Below are 16,179 nucleotides of genomic sequence, written 5' to 3'. Positions count from 1 at the left end.
AAAATGAGCAGTAATTGAATACCAAGCTTAATTTTTTTCTTAAAAAATGAACATGTTGAAATTCTTTTAACATGCATGATGGCAAATACCTCCTAGCAGTAAACAGTAAATTGCTTCATTTCATATTTTAAAAAGAGTAAGAACAAACCTTTTGATTTTCCTCTATTTCTTTTCTCATTTGCTCGTTTACTAGCACTCTAGTTAAGGATCTGGAGAAAAAAAATGTGCATAAATTACTAAGTTCAGTTACTGTTCTGTGTTTAAATATTTACTCATCAATAAAATACTTCATGGCCCAGTGTGGACACAACACTAAATTATAATTATAGAGTGGATGGATTTTGATCAGCCTTGGACTCACATGCTCCAAGTAGAATGTGTAGAAATATCAATTTCCTAGTTGAATTTAATGGCGATTTGCTATTACATCCAAATGGAATATTTATTTTTTAAATTTTATTATGTTAATTATCAGAAGAAAGAAAATTAGCAATATAATATTAACATTAAATATTATCAACTTTATTTATGATCAAAGATCAACTTTAAACAAAAACCACAGTTATACAGAGGAAAAGAAAAGTAATGATTTTAAAAAACAGTTATAGGTGCATGGAAAATAAAATTGCTGCAGGATGATACAAGATTAGATTTGGAGTCAGGGCCATACCATATTAGATTATCCAGAATATTCCCACAGATATTCTTGTGCAGAAATGGCAGTTGAGCAAAATTTTGCAACTTCCTTTGATATAGATGGAAACTTACCCTTCAGTAATTTATAAATTTAGTTCCTGGTGTACCTGAATATGCAACAATGAGCAATTGTATTAAATAATTTCAAAATGCATAGAATAAGTATTAAAATATATTTATCTCCATGGACACACCATGGAGGTACTGGGGCATTTTTTTCCCTCTCCGATCACCTAGAGGGAAATGCATTTATTTTGGCTAAAGAAAAGGCAATCAAATACCCCTCATAAATGGTGGTACTGTCAGGTAGCTTGTGGGGATAAAGTGTTTCTTATTAATGGGGAGGGACAGATCATTATGACTATTAATGATACCTGATATCTAATACCTGAACTCTGATTTTAACATCTGCTCTCTATACCCAATCAGGGACTGGAATGAAAACTCACAGCATTGCACATCTTGTTCCATTTCTTTTTCCCAAACTTCTGATGGCACAATATCAGAGCAATATACCACCCAGGATATTCCATTAGATATCCAGTGGCCTATCAAGGTGGGGGTGGGAGTGGGAGTGGTGAGCAGTCTGCCCCATGTGCAGGCAATAAGGTGGGAGGGGTCCTGCCAAAGGAAGGAGGCTAGCAGCTGGTGTGAAATTGGGTCACTGCTACCTGCATGCTGAACAGCTGTTTGGCAGACAGTGGCAGTGTAGCAGCAATGGAGGAAAAAAATTGTGCCTTCAAGTCAGTTTTGACTCCTGGTGACCACTCCCTGCCTTTTTTGGAAGTGGCTTGCCAGTTTCTTCTTTCTAGGGCTGAGAGAGTCACCCAGCCAGATTTGTGGCTACGACAAGACCAGAAGTCACAGCCTCCTGGCTTCTAGTCTGATACCTTAACCCACTGCACCATCAGCAATGAAGGATGGGAGTATTAAAAAATTATCTGCTCCAGCTGTCAAAAATACTAGGTATAACACTGCAGATATCAAAGTAGCTGTTTTGGAACAAATAAATTTATCAGCACAATTGAGCAAGAGACTACTGTACTCACATACATCAAAAGGTTTCGGGGTACCTCAGAAGGTCTTAACAAACACAATTACAATTGCTAATTGATGGGCATGTATAAGTTTTTCTCTTTTACACAGGATTTCTAAACATTATTCTTATGCTACAATCCAACATTCTTAAACTGAACTCAGTGAATCTGACTTCCAAGTAAACTTTCATGATACTGTACCTCAAAAACTTTTAGGGAAAAAAAGCCTTTTGATGAAAAGTGGTGTTTTACTCAATTTATATTAAATTTTTCTAAATGTCAAATTCAAGTTTCTCTATGACACATACTACTGGTCATGTCTAACATCAACAGTGTGAGATTTGCCCCGTTCGACAGAGAAACTCTCATGACACGTGTGGTTCACAAAGAAGGTTTACTCATGCGTAACGTAGTAGTCACAAGCAAAGCCAGGACTGGCTTGGTACAATTGCATCACTTGTTATATTCCCCCCTTCCCGCGCTTTTTTCCCACCCCGCGATCACGTTGCTGCTGCGGATTATTGGCCCCCCCAATAATCCCCCTTGATTGTCCATGATGGCAGGTTCGGTCAGGGTCCATTGTCCTTGATGGGCAGTCCCCCCCGGCTTGGGTTGGTCCCTCCCCGTTACGTGCAAGCCCGAGGGTTCTGTGCTGCGCGCGATCTTGTTTCGCTGCCTGCGGCCCCGTTCATTGTTGGCTCGCGCCGTTATCAGTTTATAGTTAAAAGCTTCCGCTGCGGTTTTCCTGTTTGGCTGGGCGCAGGTGGCCCGTTAATTAGCGGCGCTTTCAGTTCCTCTTTTCCTCGCTAGCTACCGCCGGTGGAGTTCGCTGGCTACGAGCTTCCCCGAAGCCCCGTGCTGACCGAACCTGACATACCGCCCCCCTGAAGACAAGTCCCCCTCTTAATTGGGCTACTAGGGTGTTGCCAACCCATCTGCCATAACGGTGTGCCTTTCCTTGGCTAAGTCACTTATAGGATGGGTCCCCGAAGGTTCTCCTTCCCCTCCTTCCCTTCCTTCGCCGCTGCGCACGTCGAGCAGCTGGCCACATACTCCCTCGTATCCCTCCGGAGAGACAGCCACCAGAACTGTTCACGCAGGAGGTGGAAAGTCCTAACAAACCCACAGTGTCCCGTAGTGTCCTCGGTGTGCCCTCTCCGGAGCACATCCACCCGGCAAGCTTCTGGAACGTAGAGCCTCCCCTTGTGCTCCCAGCAGGTCCCTTGTTTCGTCAGGGAGTCCTTGTTGTTTACTAACCAGGGGTCTCCCTCGCTCGCCTCTGCACAGCGCCGCCTCAGCTCCGGCTCGGCTCCCTTCCCCTGCTTCTCCCTTGGGGGTTGGGCTCCGCCTTTCGCCTCCAGCTGGGTCGTCCTTGTTGGGTCCCTGGATTCGAGCGGCGGCTCCCTCAGTGTCCTACAACCTTCCAGGTTCCCCTGGCCGCGGCCAGGTCCCGGTCTATCGCCGGTTGCTTCACTCACGCTTGGCGCGGACCAGTCGGCTCCCGGCGCCGCTCCTGCCCCCGCTCTTGATGCCAGTGTGATCGCCGCCTGCTTTGCCACGGGGCCCTCGGGTCCCGCTGCCACCGTCTCTGCTGTAGCCGACCCCTGCGTTGCTGCGGGGCCCTTCGTCGTCGATGCCACCGCCACCTCGGCGGTCTCTGACCCCTCTCGTTTGTTGGTCGCCCTCGGCGCCGTCCTCGTATTCGCCTGACGGGCGGTTGGTCGCCCGGGCCCCGCTGCTGTCGCTGCTGCGGCTTGCCGGCCCTCGGCTCTCCGTCGCGCAGTCGCCACCTCGCCTAGCTCCGTGGGGTCCTCAGCTCCCGCGCCGCCTCCGCGGCTCGACCTGGCTTCCCCGGTGGTGCCGTCGAATCGCACCGTCTCTGCTGCCACGCTCTCTCGTGCGCTTGCCGCCTCGGCTCCTCTGCCGGTCTCCCTCGGCGCCGCCCTCGCCGCGTGTGCAGTTGGTTTCCCGGGCTCTATTGCCGCCGCTGCCGCAGCTCGCTGGCCCTCGGCTCGCCGTCGCCCAGCCGCCACCTCGCCGGGTTCTGTGGGGCCCCCTGTTCTCGTGCCACCTCCGCAGCTCGACCCCGTCTGCTCGGTGGTGCCGCCGAACCGCACCGTCTTGGCCACCCAATCGATGTGCGGGTTCTGGCGCGTAAGCCATGCCAGCCCCAGCACTAGTGCATGGCCGGCCCCCGGGGCAACTACTAAGCCTAGCTCCTCCCGGCTTGTCCCCACTGTCAAACCGACCGGCTCAGTGCGATACTGCGCCGGTTCCCCCCCTGCCGTCGATCCATCCAACTGGCTGAGTGCGAGGGGCTTCCTGAGTCTCCTCACGCTGAGCCCCAGCGTGGATGCCAGTACCGGGTGGATCAGGCAGTGGGTGCATCCCGAATCCAGCAAGGCATCGACTTTCGCCTCTGCTTCTGATCTCACCCCCTTGAGGTGGACCCTGATCCTCATGGGCGAGTAGCTTCTTCTGTCCCGCCCTTCCTCACGCTGCCACTCCGTTGGCTGCTCTGGGGTGCGCCTCAGCGTCGCCGGCCATCGCCTCCCGCTGGCTCGCTCTCCCCTCCTCGCAGAGCCGGGCTTCCTCGTGAGCCAGCCGGCTCCGCTGCACACCGTTCCACTAGCTGCTGTCTCCTCCCAGGATCGGTCGGGGTCCCTTATAGCCGGGAATCGCCGGCCCCCGTCCTTTGTGCAGCTCGCCAAGACCCCCTGCCTCGAGGGACACTGCACCATCCGATGCCCCTTGCCTCCACACCGGTAGCAGGTCCCTGCAGTCTGCCGGGCGTTTCCAACCTCGATCCTCTGCCATCGGCTCCTGCGCCTCGCCTCCGGTGCCGCCTCACTTTGGTCCGCTGTGGCTGGTATCGGGGCTCGCGCCTCTCGCTTCCCCGGGTCTCCGGCATCCCCCGCCGTCTCCACCAGCCAGCTCCACTTCACTAGAGCCTCCAGGTCGTCCCTACTGGGTGCTCCCCCCTGGATCTCTGAGTGGAGCCTGTCCTGCACAGGGAGATAGGTTAGTGGCTTGGGGCGCCCCGAGAGCTCGCTCCTTGAGCTCCTGAATCGGGGCGCTTCTGCTGGCCGCCGACCCCCCTTCGCGCTCCCCGTCAGGCTGACCACTTCTGCTAGCCTGGTCTCCACGCCGCCCTCTGCGGCTGCTCCAGCCGGGGCCCTGGGTCCGCCACTCCATGCCTCCCGCATGCCCGGTACAGCTGTCGTCTGCTGCTGGAGGTCGCCCTCCAGCCCGTCCAGCCTCTCCTCCGGCTCCTGGCTCCTGGACCCTGCGCCGCTGCTCCCGGGAACCGCACGTCCCGTCAAGCCCTCTGGCTCCGTCCCGCTGCTGAGCGCCCGCTTGGCGCCCCGCGAACTGGCCGTGGTTGTGGGTCCTCTCTTCCTCACGCTAGGGACTGGAGTCATCTGCGCAACCTCTGGTCTAGGCTCCGTGCAGTTTCTTGAGGTCGTATCCTCACTGCTGCCGGTATCGCCCGATTCCTTCTTCGCCTGCGACTCTGCCCCTGGGGCCTTGCCCCGCCGGAAGATGGCCTGCAACATCACTTGGACAGCATCCATCCGCTGCTCGATCTTGGCCTCCAGTCGGGTGAATCGTTCCTCACGCTCTCGGGCCTCGGGTTCCGAGTCACTACTCGTCGCGACCCCCCATGCTGGCGACCCGTTGGGGCTCCTGCCCCCGCCGAACGACCACCCATCCTCTGGCGCCCTCTTGGCTGTGTCCGTGCGCCATTCGCCCCGGACTGGTCCCGCCATCACGCCTTCGGATCTGGGCTCCTGGTAGCCCAGCTGGCACGTGGTTTCCCCATTTGCCCCGTTCGACAGAGAAACTCTCGTGACACGTGTGGTTCACAAAGAAGGTTTACTCATGCGTAACGTAGTAGTCACAAGCAAAGCCAGGACTGGCTTGGTACAATTGCATCACTTGTTATATTCCCCCCTTCCCGCGCTTTTTTCCCACCCCGCGATCACGTTGCTGCTGCGGATTATTGGCCCCCCCAATAATCCCCCTTGATTGTCCATGATGGCAGGTTCGGTCAGGGTCCATTGTCCTTGATGGGCAGTCCCCCCCGGCTTGGGTTGGTCCCTCCCCGTTACGTGCAAGCCCGAGGGTTCTGTGCTGCGCGCGATCTTGTTTCGCTGCCTGCGGCCCCGTTCATTGTTGGCTCGCGCCGTTATCAGTTTATAGTTAAAAGCTTCCGCTGCGGTTTTCCTGTTTGGCTGGGCGCAGGTGGCCCGTTAATTAGCGGCGCTTTCAGTTCCTCTTTTCCTCGCTAGCTACCGCCGGTGGAGTTCGCTGGCTACGAGCTTCCCCGAAGCCCCGTGCTGACCGAACCTGACATACAGCACATTCTCACTGCTGCCTTGTTCCTATATAAAGTTGCCACAATAGTTCAGAAACTATTGCCAGCTGGGTCTTGTAAAATCAAGTAAGCACAAAATGGTATTTGGGATTCAAGGCATGGCAGGCAGTAGCAATAGCCTATTTTTTTTTTTTTGGAACAGTAGAAAAAACCATTTGATTCTTTTAGTTCATCTGTAGTGATCACTGTGAGGGTAAATGGAATAAGATCTGAAAAACACATTTAACATATAAAATACAATAAAAAGTTCAGTATAATAATGTCAAAACCTGATAACAGAGGAAATATCACAACATGATACCAGATGCCTGAGAATGTATGGAGTAGGATCTCTTGGAACAGAAAGCTGCAAAAATCTATCATTGCAACACGAGGTCATATTCCCTAAATCTGGCAATTTGCAATGAATAGACCATTTAAAAATGAATGTTCAGAGTTACATGCTGGACTTTCTCAGCAGTTTAATTTTATCAATTTTCATTCAGGCTTTTAAAAAAAGAGATAACAAAAGACATCATCTCTATGCAAATTAAAATAAATTATAATGATAAACAAGCACAAAATCCAAACATCTGTAAGATTATAAGATAAATAATTTGTACCTGGCCTTCACTGGGAAGTTCTGTGCAATGTCTTTCATTACTTTTAATGCACTGTAAACAGGGGTAGACAGAATTTGAGAGGCTGCTTGCAAACTAATATCTGCAAGAGAATAAAGCATCACCAAAGAACCTCAATACTAGATTCAAAAACTTTGTAAACAATAACATCTTGTTTTGGATGACCTCGGGCGCAGTGTTGGTGTTTTTACACATTGCAGCTAGTCATGCAGTACTCAATAATCCATAGTTGGCTAGCTTTATAAAATGTACTAAGCCTTAAACCATGATTATAAAGTAAACCAACCCCAAAGAAAGCATATTAAGACTTAGCATATTTTGTGCACCCTAATCCAGAGGCAAAGTGAACAGACAGACTATGATTTCTGAATATGGTTAAGGTTCTTTGTCTCAAATACAATCTCAAGTCATGTTCTGGGTTTGCACTAAACCAAAGGAAAAAATGACTTAATGCAGTGTATCACACAAAGACACTCAGATCATACTTTGCTACAGTCTGAACTGGAACCCAGGAAGAAAGTAAAAGCACAAATCAGAAACACTGGTTGGTTTTCTGTTCTATGTTATATGAAATTTAGTTACCTAACTAGATTAAGTGGACTAAGATCAATAAATCTTAGCTTCTTCATTAAAGACTGCTTCCATATTTCCATTTTGCTAACCAATCCATGTGTAATATAAAAGTTACAAGAAACAATGACTAATAATGTTGAAAAGGAGGAAGACAACATATCATGTAACTATCATGTTATTATGAAAAAAGCGTAATCTTCTGCAAGCTTCCTTCATTTTCAACATTTTGTGAATATGACAAAACAGCTTTTAAAGTAGTATTATAGTTCTTATTTTACAAAGATAGCACTGCATGGTCTACTCCCATGCCCTGTTAACAGCATCAATAAAGATAAATTTTGCTCTAGAGATTTCAGGCACAGAAGATTTAAACCTTTTCTTCTTTCCTCCTCTTGACAACAAGAAAAGGTCCAGCTAAACAGAAAGGACATTCCTTCTTTACTTCTGAGAAATTGATAATATTTATATTCTTTATAATAATATTTTAGTTTGTACCTCCTGCAATTTCCTCTCCAAGAAAGAGATATAAAAAGCAGGATATAGACAAGGTTGCAGCTGTAACATGGATATTATTACTGACATATTGTATTTCACAAAGGTGAACACCCAGTATAATGAGTAATACCTTGTAGTTCCCACAATTTCAAAGGCTCTGTATCATCAGTGCTTTCAATCAGGTATTTTCTCAACTCTTTCAGATTGTCTTTGAGATCAGGATAGTTCTGCCTGGATTATAAAAAATAAAGAGAGTTAACATTAAAGACCATTTATGTACAGGAGGTTACAGATAAAGAATTATAGAGCTGAAGGGGATTTCAAAAATCATCAAGTCCAATTCTCCTGCTTGGTGTAGGATCTGCTACAGCATTTTGGACAGATGGCTATTGACTGATTGAAGAGCTCCAGCTAAGGGGAATATATCATTTTACAAGGCAGCCCATACCACTGGTTGACAGTTCTTACCATCGGGAAATTCCTCCTGGATCTAACCTGAATCTATTTCCATGCCACTTAAACCAGTAAGCTTACTGGTTCTGGTCCTGCCCTCTGGGTCAAGAGAGAACAAGTCTACTCCTTCTTCTATATGACAGTTCTTTAAATATGTATTCATTTTACAGTTTTTATAGCCCACCCAACTCAAAAGACTCTGGACAGGTCACATCAATAAAATGCAACAATCAAAGTTACAAAAAACCAACAGTAATAATAAATAAACTCTCCCCAAGAAGGATGCCAATATAACTTTGCCTTTAGCTAGAATAAGCACTGTTATTTAATATTGCTACAAAGTTTTAGTTGCAACTTACAATTCTTTGAGCTTAAATTTATACAATTAGAAATAGAAGCGATGCCCTATGAAGCTATTCTGCTATTGTTTTCCTTAGTATAAGTCAAACATGAAGCACTTTGGATGGTTTATTTGTAGTGCACACTAGTAATCTCAAGGCTTGGCCATACAGTACAGTGTGCTCTATCTAGTATCTAGTTCAGAAACTTGGTATAAAAGTCTTGGTATAGTTATGGGCTATAACCATACAATAACCATAATCTAACTGCATCGTGCAAGAAAACCAAGTAGATCATCCATCAGAGGTGGCCGTCCAGCCTCTTTTCAAAAACCTCCAGAAGCAGAGAACCCACAACCTCCATAGGGAGACTAGTCCACTGTTAAACAGATCTTACTGTCAAGAAGTTTTTCCTTATATTTATACAAAATGTAGGTAATTAAATCAAATCAAAATTTTTATCTCTTCATTGACCAGCATAGCATTGCATAATCAACCCAACACTTTGATTAGAATAAAGTAATCAAACCCAAAAACATAGAGCTTGAATATGAGTTTGGTAAGATAACAGAATAAAACAAAAAATTATTTCCATTAATACTATAACTTCTAAGACTAAAATAACTATTATTGTTAGTATTAATACTGTAACTCTCTAATTCCTATTAAATCTATATTTCTGGTAATAAACTGGTGGTTAGACCTCAGATACATAAGCTGAGAAGAAAAACTTAAATCTAAAATTTCCACATATATGAACCTAGAGGAACAATCACCTCTCATATGATTTTACTAATGGCATAAATAAATTTACATTCATAGAGATAGATACTGTCTGATCAGGTAAGAGAAGGTGGGTGTAAAATAAATCAGTACCGTTTGGACATTTTTACCAAATCAGGGGAAATAAAATGGACTCTAATAAAAACCCTCTAAAACCAGCAATACAATTACACGTGGTCAGTAGATTTTATATCACATGGACATTACTGAAGAGGGTATGCAGTGATGTGCTGGAGCCAGCTTACACTGAGTAGCGAGAACTGATTGTAAAATCTGGAATTTTGCAAGCCGGTTCTGAGCAGAGTAGAGCAGAGCAGAGCCACAAAGACTGACGCAGCGATCAGCTGTTCAGCGACATGTTGTACAGCACTGCAGCGGCAATGAGGCTAACAGTGTCAGTGAGGCTTGGGGGCATTGGATTTCTTTTCTTTTTTTTTTCTGGAGAGCTGGTTGTTAAACATTTACCAGCACATTACTGGGCGTATAGCACTTTCCAGGACAACTGAGGGTGAAGTATTAAACTGCAACAGTGTAAAGGCTCTCCTCAGTTTGGAAACTGGGATGGAACTTAAGTATCTTTCAGGTCCAACTGGAGGAGATCAACAAAATGTTTCTGATCTTGTTGTCTTTCCAGGTCCAGAACATGCTGTGTCAATACTCTCTTGACTTGTTCATACTCTCAAGGCAGAAGGGCTTCCTGAGAAACAGTGTAAGAAATGCAATTTTTCTGTCAGGTGTCTCTTCCACCTAGTATTATAATCATCTGTTAGTGTCAGAGGGTGAATGCTATGGGTAGAAAATTTAACTTTATTCAAAATGCAAAGAAAAGTAGCCAGATTTTAGTCTCAATTTTAATTGCTCCCGCCTCACAGCAGAGAACAACGTTGGGGATACTCTGTGGTATACTTCTCAAAAATTGAGAATGCATAGTTTTTACTTGGAATAGTTGTTGTAGGGGCCAAGCTGGGCACCAGGCACTGTACTGAAGTTGAGAACATGCTTTAGCAGCAAATAGCTTTAAAGCTGCAGGAATAAATAGAGTGCGTTTCAATCAATAAAGGATTCCAATCGCTGAAGCTGATTTCTGGGCATCCTGAGCTATAGAATTTGAATGAACAGTTCTCCCACCTAAGGCCTGAAAAATAATTCTGAAGTATTTAAGTATCTTACCTTTTTGATTTTGTAGCCATTTAATTGCCATATACAGGTTTAGAGTGCTTAGCAAAGACCATTATTTTTGCCTATACCAGTTGTTTGTTTATACTAGTTCTTTGCCCTTACAGGAGATAGCAAGAGATCTTAAAGTGTGTTTTAAGCCAATTGGAACCTGGATAGGAAAACTGCATTACCAGCATACAAGAGCATTGGGATATGCCTATGAATTAGCTTTGTTGAAAAGAAATCAAGATGGTTCTGATGGGTGACAAAATTTAGGTAGCTGTAACTTATATCCATTAGATTGGTGTCTAGAAAAATTTGAAGAGACCCATTATACCTGCTCTGAAAGCATTGCACTGGGAGCCAATTTGTTCTGGATGAAATATAAAGTGCTTTACAGTCTTAAACAAGCTTGACAAAATGCCTCTTCCTATAAAATCCTGTTCTTCAAGATCAGATTCATCTTGCAGCAACTCTGGATTGAGCTTTCCCTATAGAAGACTGACAAGGTCCCAGAAGAGTGGAGAAAAGTAAACGTCATTCCCATCTTCAAAAAGGGGAAGGAGGAGGACTTGGGGAATTACAGACCTGTCAACAAGATGTCAATACTAGGAAAGATCCTTAAACATATTAAATGGCATGTCTGTGAGCACTTGGGTTGTCATGCTACAATTAAGAGAAGCCAGGATGGCTTTGTCACAACAAATTGTGCCATAGCTTTATTTCCTTCTTTGTAGAGTTATAGCTTAGCCAATCAGGAGAATGATGTACAGTGGACATGGACCTTAGGAAAGATTTCAACAAAATTTCTCATGATATATCCTTAATAAAATGGAAAAATGTGGGCTAGATAATACTATTGTTATATGGAATCACAACTGCCTGAATGATCACAACCAAAGAGTGTTCTTCAGTGGCTCTACTTCAATTCAAGTTCAAAAATGACATTTGACAAATTATGGCAAGTTCCCCCGAGATCTACCAAGAGGATGGAGGGCCTGGAAACAAAGTGTGTGAAAAGTGATTAAATGATCTGAGTGTGTTTAACTTACAGAAAAGACAACTGAGAGGAAATATGATAGTAATCTTCAAGTACCTGAAGGATCATCACACAGATAAGGGACTTATTCTCTGCCACCCTGGAGGGCAGGACTAGAACCAATGCACTGAAACTAATGGGAAGTAGATTCAGGTTAGATATTAGGATGAATTTTCTGATGGTAAGAGCTGTCATCATCCAATGGAATTGTTTGCCACATTGAGTTTTATGTTTCCCTTTATTGGATATCTCTGAATAGGGCTGGATGTTTATCTGTCAAGGGCGCTCTAGAAGATCCTGCACTGAGCAGGATGTTGGACTAGCTGATCTTTCAACGCTATAATTCTGTGATTGTTTCTGGTATCTAAGGTCTTAATTTTAATTTTTTATTTTACACCATGGAAAGACCTCAGCAGTCAGTAATGTAGGTTTTAGAAATATATTTGGGTGCTGTTTAAATTCTTGTTTACTCATTCAGTTTCTTTCTCTTTTAAATAAGTTTTAGTTTCCTTGCAATATTACTGTTGGAAATACTTTTCCATAAAGACTGCAGCATTCCTTTAGAAATGAGTACCTTAGATCTTCCAAATGTTTTGGCCAATTCTCACAATTTGTTCCAGATTGACTAAGACTGATGGGAGCTGATGTCCAAATTTAGTAAAAAAAATAAACACTGCAATGTTTATGTTACTATTATGTGAATCTTAATCTTTTCTTTTTCTCTTTTTAGTGTCTTCAAGTAAGTCTTGACTCCTGACAACTGCCTGGACAACTCCTTGCAGTTTTCTTGGCAAGATTTCAGAAGTGATTTGCCCTTGCCACCTTTCTAGGGCTAAGAGAGAGTGACTGGCCCAAGGTCACCCAACTGGCTTTGTGCTTAAAGTGGGACTAGAACTCATGGCCTCCCAGTTTGTAGCCTGATGTCTTAACCACAACATCAAACTGGCTCTCTGATCTTTTTTAAAAATGCCTTTATTAAACAGAAAAGGAAAAAGAATTTAAAAAAGGAAAAAAGAAAGCAAAGCAATACAATTATTATATATATATTGATCATAACACGTATGCAACTGCATGTTATATCCTTTAATTATATATCTCAAAACATTTGTAATTATTAATTCAAATTTTATAACAGATTTATAATTTCATAAATTGATTTCTCAGTACAATTCTTTTAACCTTTGCAATATAATAAAATCATTCATTCAAATGTGAAATATAGGATTATGATTGAAATCAACTCACATTAATGAATCAAAGAGAAATCCTTGGACTTCACTTTCCTTATTATCTTCTTCCTCTGTTCCATTTCTTGTAGCTAAATATACATCAGAAGAAAATATGACAACACATTCACTTTGCAGACATTGTTACAAATGATTTTTTCCCTACCTAAAATGAGAAAAAAGAAATTATAGACAAGACCCCATACAGAAAACAGAAACAGAAGACTGTGATTGATGTATATTCCAGTTCACACAGGCTTCCATCTACAAAAAATTACAGATGTACATTATTATATTGATTCTCAGTGCCCGTGGCTACTTTTGCCATCTCCCCCAAAATGTAATAACAACCAACAGTGTGTGTCAGGAAAACAAATACTAGATGAATTACTGACCCAATATGTATTTTCCATTATCTTCAATGGGGCTATGCAAAAGTTTACTGCCTCCAAAATCAGAGACATATTTTGTCCTAATATTGTCTCCAGTTATACCACACAAAGAAGAAAAATGTACCTTCAGCCTGAGATTCATCCACTGCTTTATATTCTGTACTCTTTATTGCAAGCTCCACACCATATCCAGACAAATACATCTTCTCAGAGCTTGGTTTCTGGATTAACCATGCATGTTTTAAAAAATAAAAAATGTTATGAAATCATTGCTAAACATCAGACTTCCAGGGAAGAAATGGCGAACTGAAGACTATAGAGCCAACAACCATGCCAGAATGAAGAGCCAGTGAGTAGACTGGCTCTTCTTAATTCCTTTCTGGACAAGGAGAGGACTTAAGATTGCCCACAAGTGCTCCAGACAGTTGTTCCTTGTGAGGAGACCACAGGACAGTGGTCTCCGGCAGGTTTAGAGCTCTGGGAGTCAAGGGAATAGCCATCTTGCTAAAATCGAGGTTGACACTGGGTTTGCATACTTCCTTTTCTAATCACTTTCAGAAACTGCTTGTTAACTGCTTTTCAGCTACAGGCAGTCCCAGGTTAAGAACGTCTGACTTATGGACTTGTACTTACAAACACGCTGCCTATTACTAAAAATGGTAGACGGCGTTCTCCTTCCTCGAGCCAATGAACTGTTGAAGCCGCACAATGTTTTCATGAAACCCTGAAGCTGTGCATTTTTAATATACAGCCTGTTTTCAGCAGTTTTCAGCAATTCATGAATACATTGCATGGCTTCAGCAGTTCATTGGTTTGAGGAAACAGAACGCCATCCACCATTTTTAGTAATAGGCAGCCCATTTGTAAGTACGAATTCCAACTTACATACAAGTTCGAGTTAAAGATAGACTTAGGAACAGATCTCATTCTTAACCTGGGGACTGCCTGTATTAGGAACCTTTGGATTGACAAGTTTTAGAGCACCAGGTGAGTTATCTTCAATCCTTAGTGACATGTGTTCTAAATACAAGTTTAAGGACTTAATTTTTTTTTTCTGGGATAAACACCAAAAGGGTGATTAAAACTTTGATTTTAGAAAGTTACAAATGGACTAAGGGTCCAGATAAATTTGAAATAAGATTTTGGAATTAATTATAAAAAATCCTTCTCATGGGAAAATGTTTTTGTTTTGAGATCTTTAAAAAACAAGGTAAGACTTTAATAATTGGATACTAGAGGGAACTAGAAGGAACTAAAGATTACAAGTAAAGGAGAAGAACATTCAGACTTGACTTATGAAGCAAAATATTTTAATATTGGACATATTGAAGGATATTTTCGAACAATGAACTCAGAAGTGAATTTTAAAAGTGTCTGCCTCTATATACAGGTAAAACTCGAAAAATTAGAATATTGTGCAAATGTTCATTTATGTCAGTAAGGCAACTCAAAAGGTGAAACCAAGATATGAGATAGACGCATGACATGCAAAGCGAGATATGTCAAGCCTTACTTTGGCATAATTGTGATGATTATGGTGTACAGCTTATGAAAACCCCAAATTCACAATCTCAGAAAATTAGAATATTACATGACATCAATAACACAAGGATTGGAAATAGAACAATATCGGACCTCTGCAAAGTATAAGCACGCATATGTACTCAGTACTTGGTTTGGGCCCCTTTTGCAGCAATGACTGCCGCAATGCGGCGTGGCATGGATGCTATCAGCCTGTGGTACTGGTGAGGTGTTATGGAAGACCAGGATGCTTCAATAGCGGCCTTCAGCTCCTCTGCATTGTTCGGTCTCATGTCCCTCATCTTTCTCTTGGCGATGCCCCATAGATTCTCTATGGGGTTCAGGTCAGGCGAGTTTGCTGGCCAATCAAGCACAGTAATCCCATGGTCATTGAACCAGGTTTTGGTACTTTTGGCAGTGTGGGCAGGTGCCAGGTCCTGCTGGAAAATGAAGTCAGCATCCCCATAAAGCTCGTCTGCGGAAGGAAGCATGAAGTGCTCCAAAATCTCCTGGTAGACGGCTGCGTTGACCCTGGACTTAATGAAGCACAGTGGACCAACACCAGCAGATGATATGGCTCCCCAAATCAACACAGACTGTGGAAACTTCACACTGGACTTCAAGCATCATGCATTGTGTGCCTCTCCATTCTTCCTCCACACTCTGGGTCCTTGGTTCCCAAATGAGATGCAAAAGTTGCTCTCACCAGAAAAGAGGACTTTGGACCACTGGGCAACAGACCAGTTCTTTTTTCTGTAGCCCAGGTAAGACGCTTCTGATGTTGTTTGTTGTTCAGGAGCGGCTTGATGAGAGGAATACGACATTTGAAGCCCATGTCCAGGATCCGTCTGTGTGTGGTGGCTCTTGATGCACTAACTTCAGCCTCAGTCCACTCCTTGTGAAAGTCCCCAACACTTCTGAATGGCCTTTTCCTGACAATCCTCTCCAGGCTGCGGTCATCCCTGCTGCTTGTGCACCTTTTTCTACCACACTTTTCCCTTCCACATAACATTCTATTGATGTGCTTTGATACAGCACTTTGGGAACATCCAACTTCTTTTGCAATTACCTTTTGGGGCTTTCCCTCCTTATGGAGGGTGTCAATGATGGTTTTCTGCACAACTGTCAGGTCAGCAGTCTTTCCCATGCTTGTGATTCCTACTGAACCAGCCTGAGAGACCATTTAAAGGCTCAGGAACCCTTTGCAGGTGTTATAGATTCATTAGCTGATTAGAGTGGGACACTTTGAGCCTAGAATATTGAACCTTTTCACACTATTCTAATTTTCTGAGATTGTGAATGTGGGGTTTTCATAAGCTGTACGCCATAATCATCACAATTATACCAAAGTAAGGCTTGACATATCTCGCTTTGCATGTAATGCGTCTATCTCATATCTTGGTTTCACCTTTTGAGTTGCCTTACTGACATAAATGAATATTTGCACAATATTCTAATTTTTCGAGTTTC

General features: G+C 43.8%; 1 protein-coding gene across 3 annotated transcripts in view; it reads right to left on the bottom strand.

Annotated features, from left to right (window-relative positions):
• UGGT2 (UDP-glucose glycoprotein glucosyltransferase 2) overlaps positions 1–16,179 on the bottom strand; it is a 90,349-nt gene that overhangs the window by 56,889 nt on the left and 17,281 nt on the right. For all 3 annotated transcript variants that reach the window (XR_015795355.1, XM_088136440.1, XM_088136441.1), the window contains 5 exons: positions 13,313–13,409; positions 12,816–12,888; positions 7,930–8,030; positions 6,714–6,813; positions 149–209 (listed from right to left, as the gene is read on the bottom strand). Coding sequence is in view for 2 of the 3 variants with exons in the window: in XM_088136440.1 (XP_087992566.1) it covers positions 149–209; positions 6,714–6,813; positions 7,930–8,030; positions 12,816–12,888; positions 13,313–13,409 (432 nt within the window). In the remaining variant the exon portion in view is untranslated. The remainder of the gene's footprint in view (positions 1–148; positions 210–6,713; positions 6,814–7,929; positions 8,031–12,815; positions 12,889–13,312; positions 13,410–16,179) is intronic.

The sequence above is a fragment of the Python bivittatus genome, unplaced genomic scaffold (genome assembly GCF_059951505.1).
Source record: "Python bivittatus isolate LINGU-HERP-01145 unplaced genomic scaffold, Pbiv_v1 ctg000060_np1212, whole genome shotgun sequence".
Lineage (NCBI taxonomy): Eukaryota > Metazoa > Chordata > Lepidosauria > Squamata > Pythonidae > Python > Python bivittatus.
The sequence above is the reverse complement of the archived record's forward strand: the minus strand, read 5'-3'. Positions and strand labels throughout refer to the sequence as shown.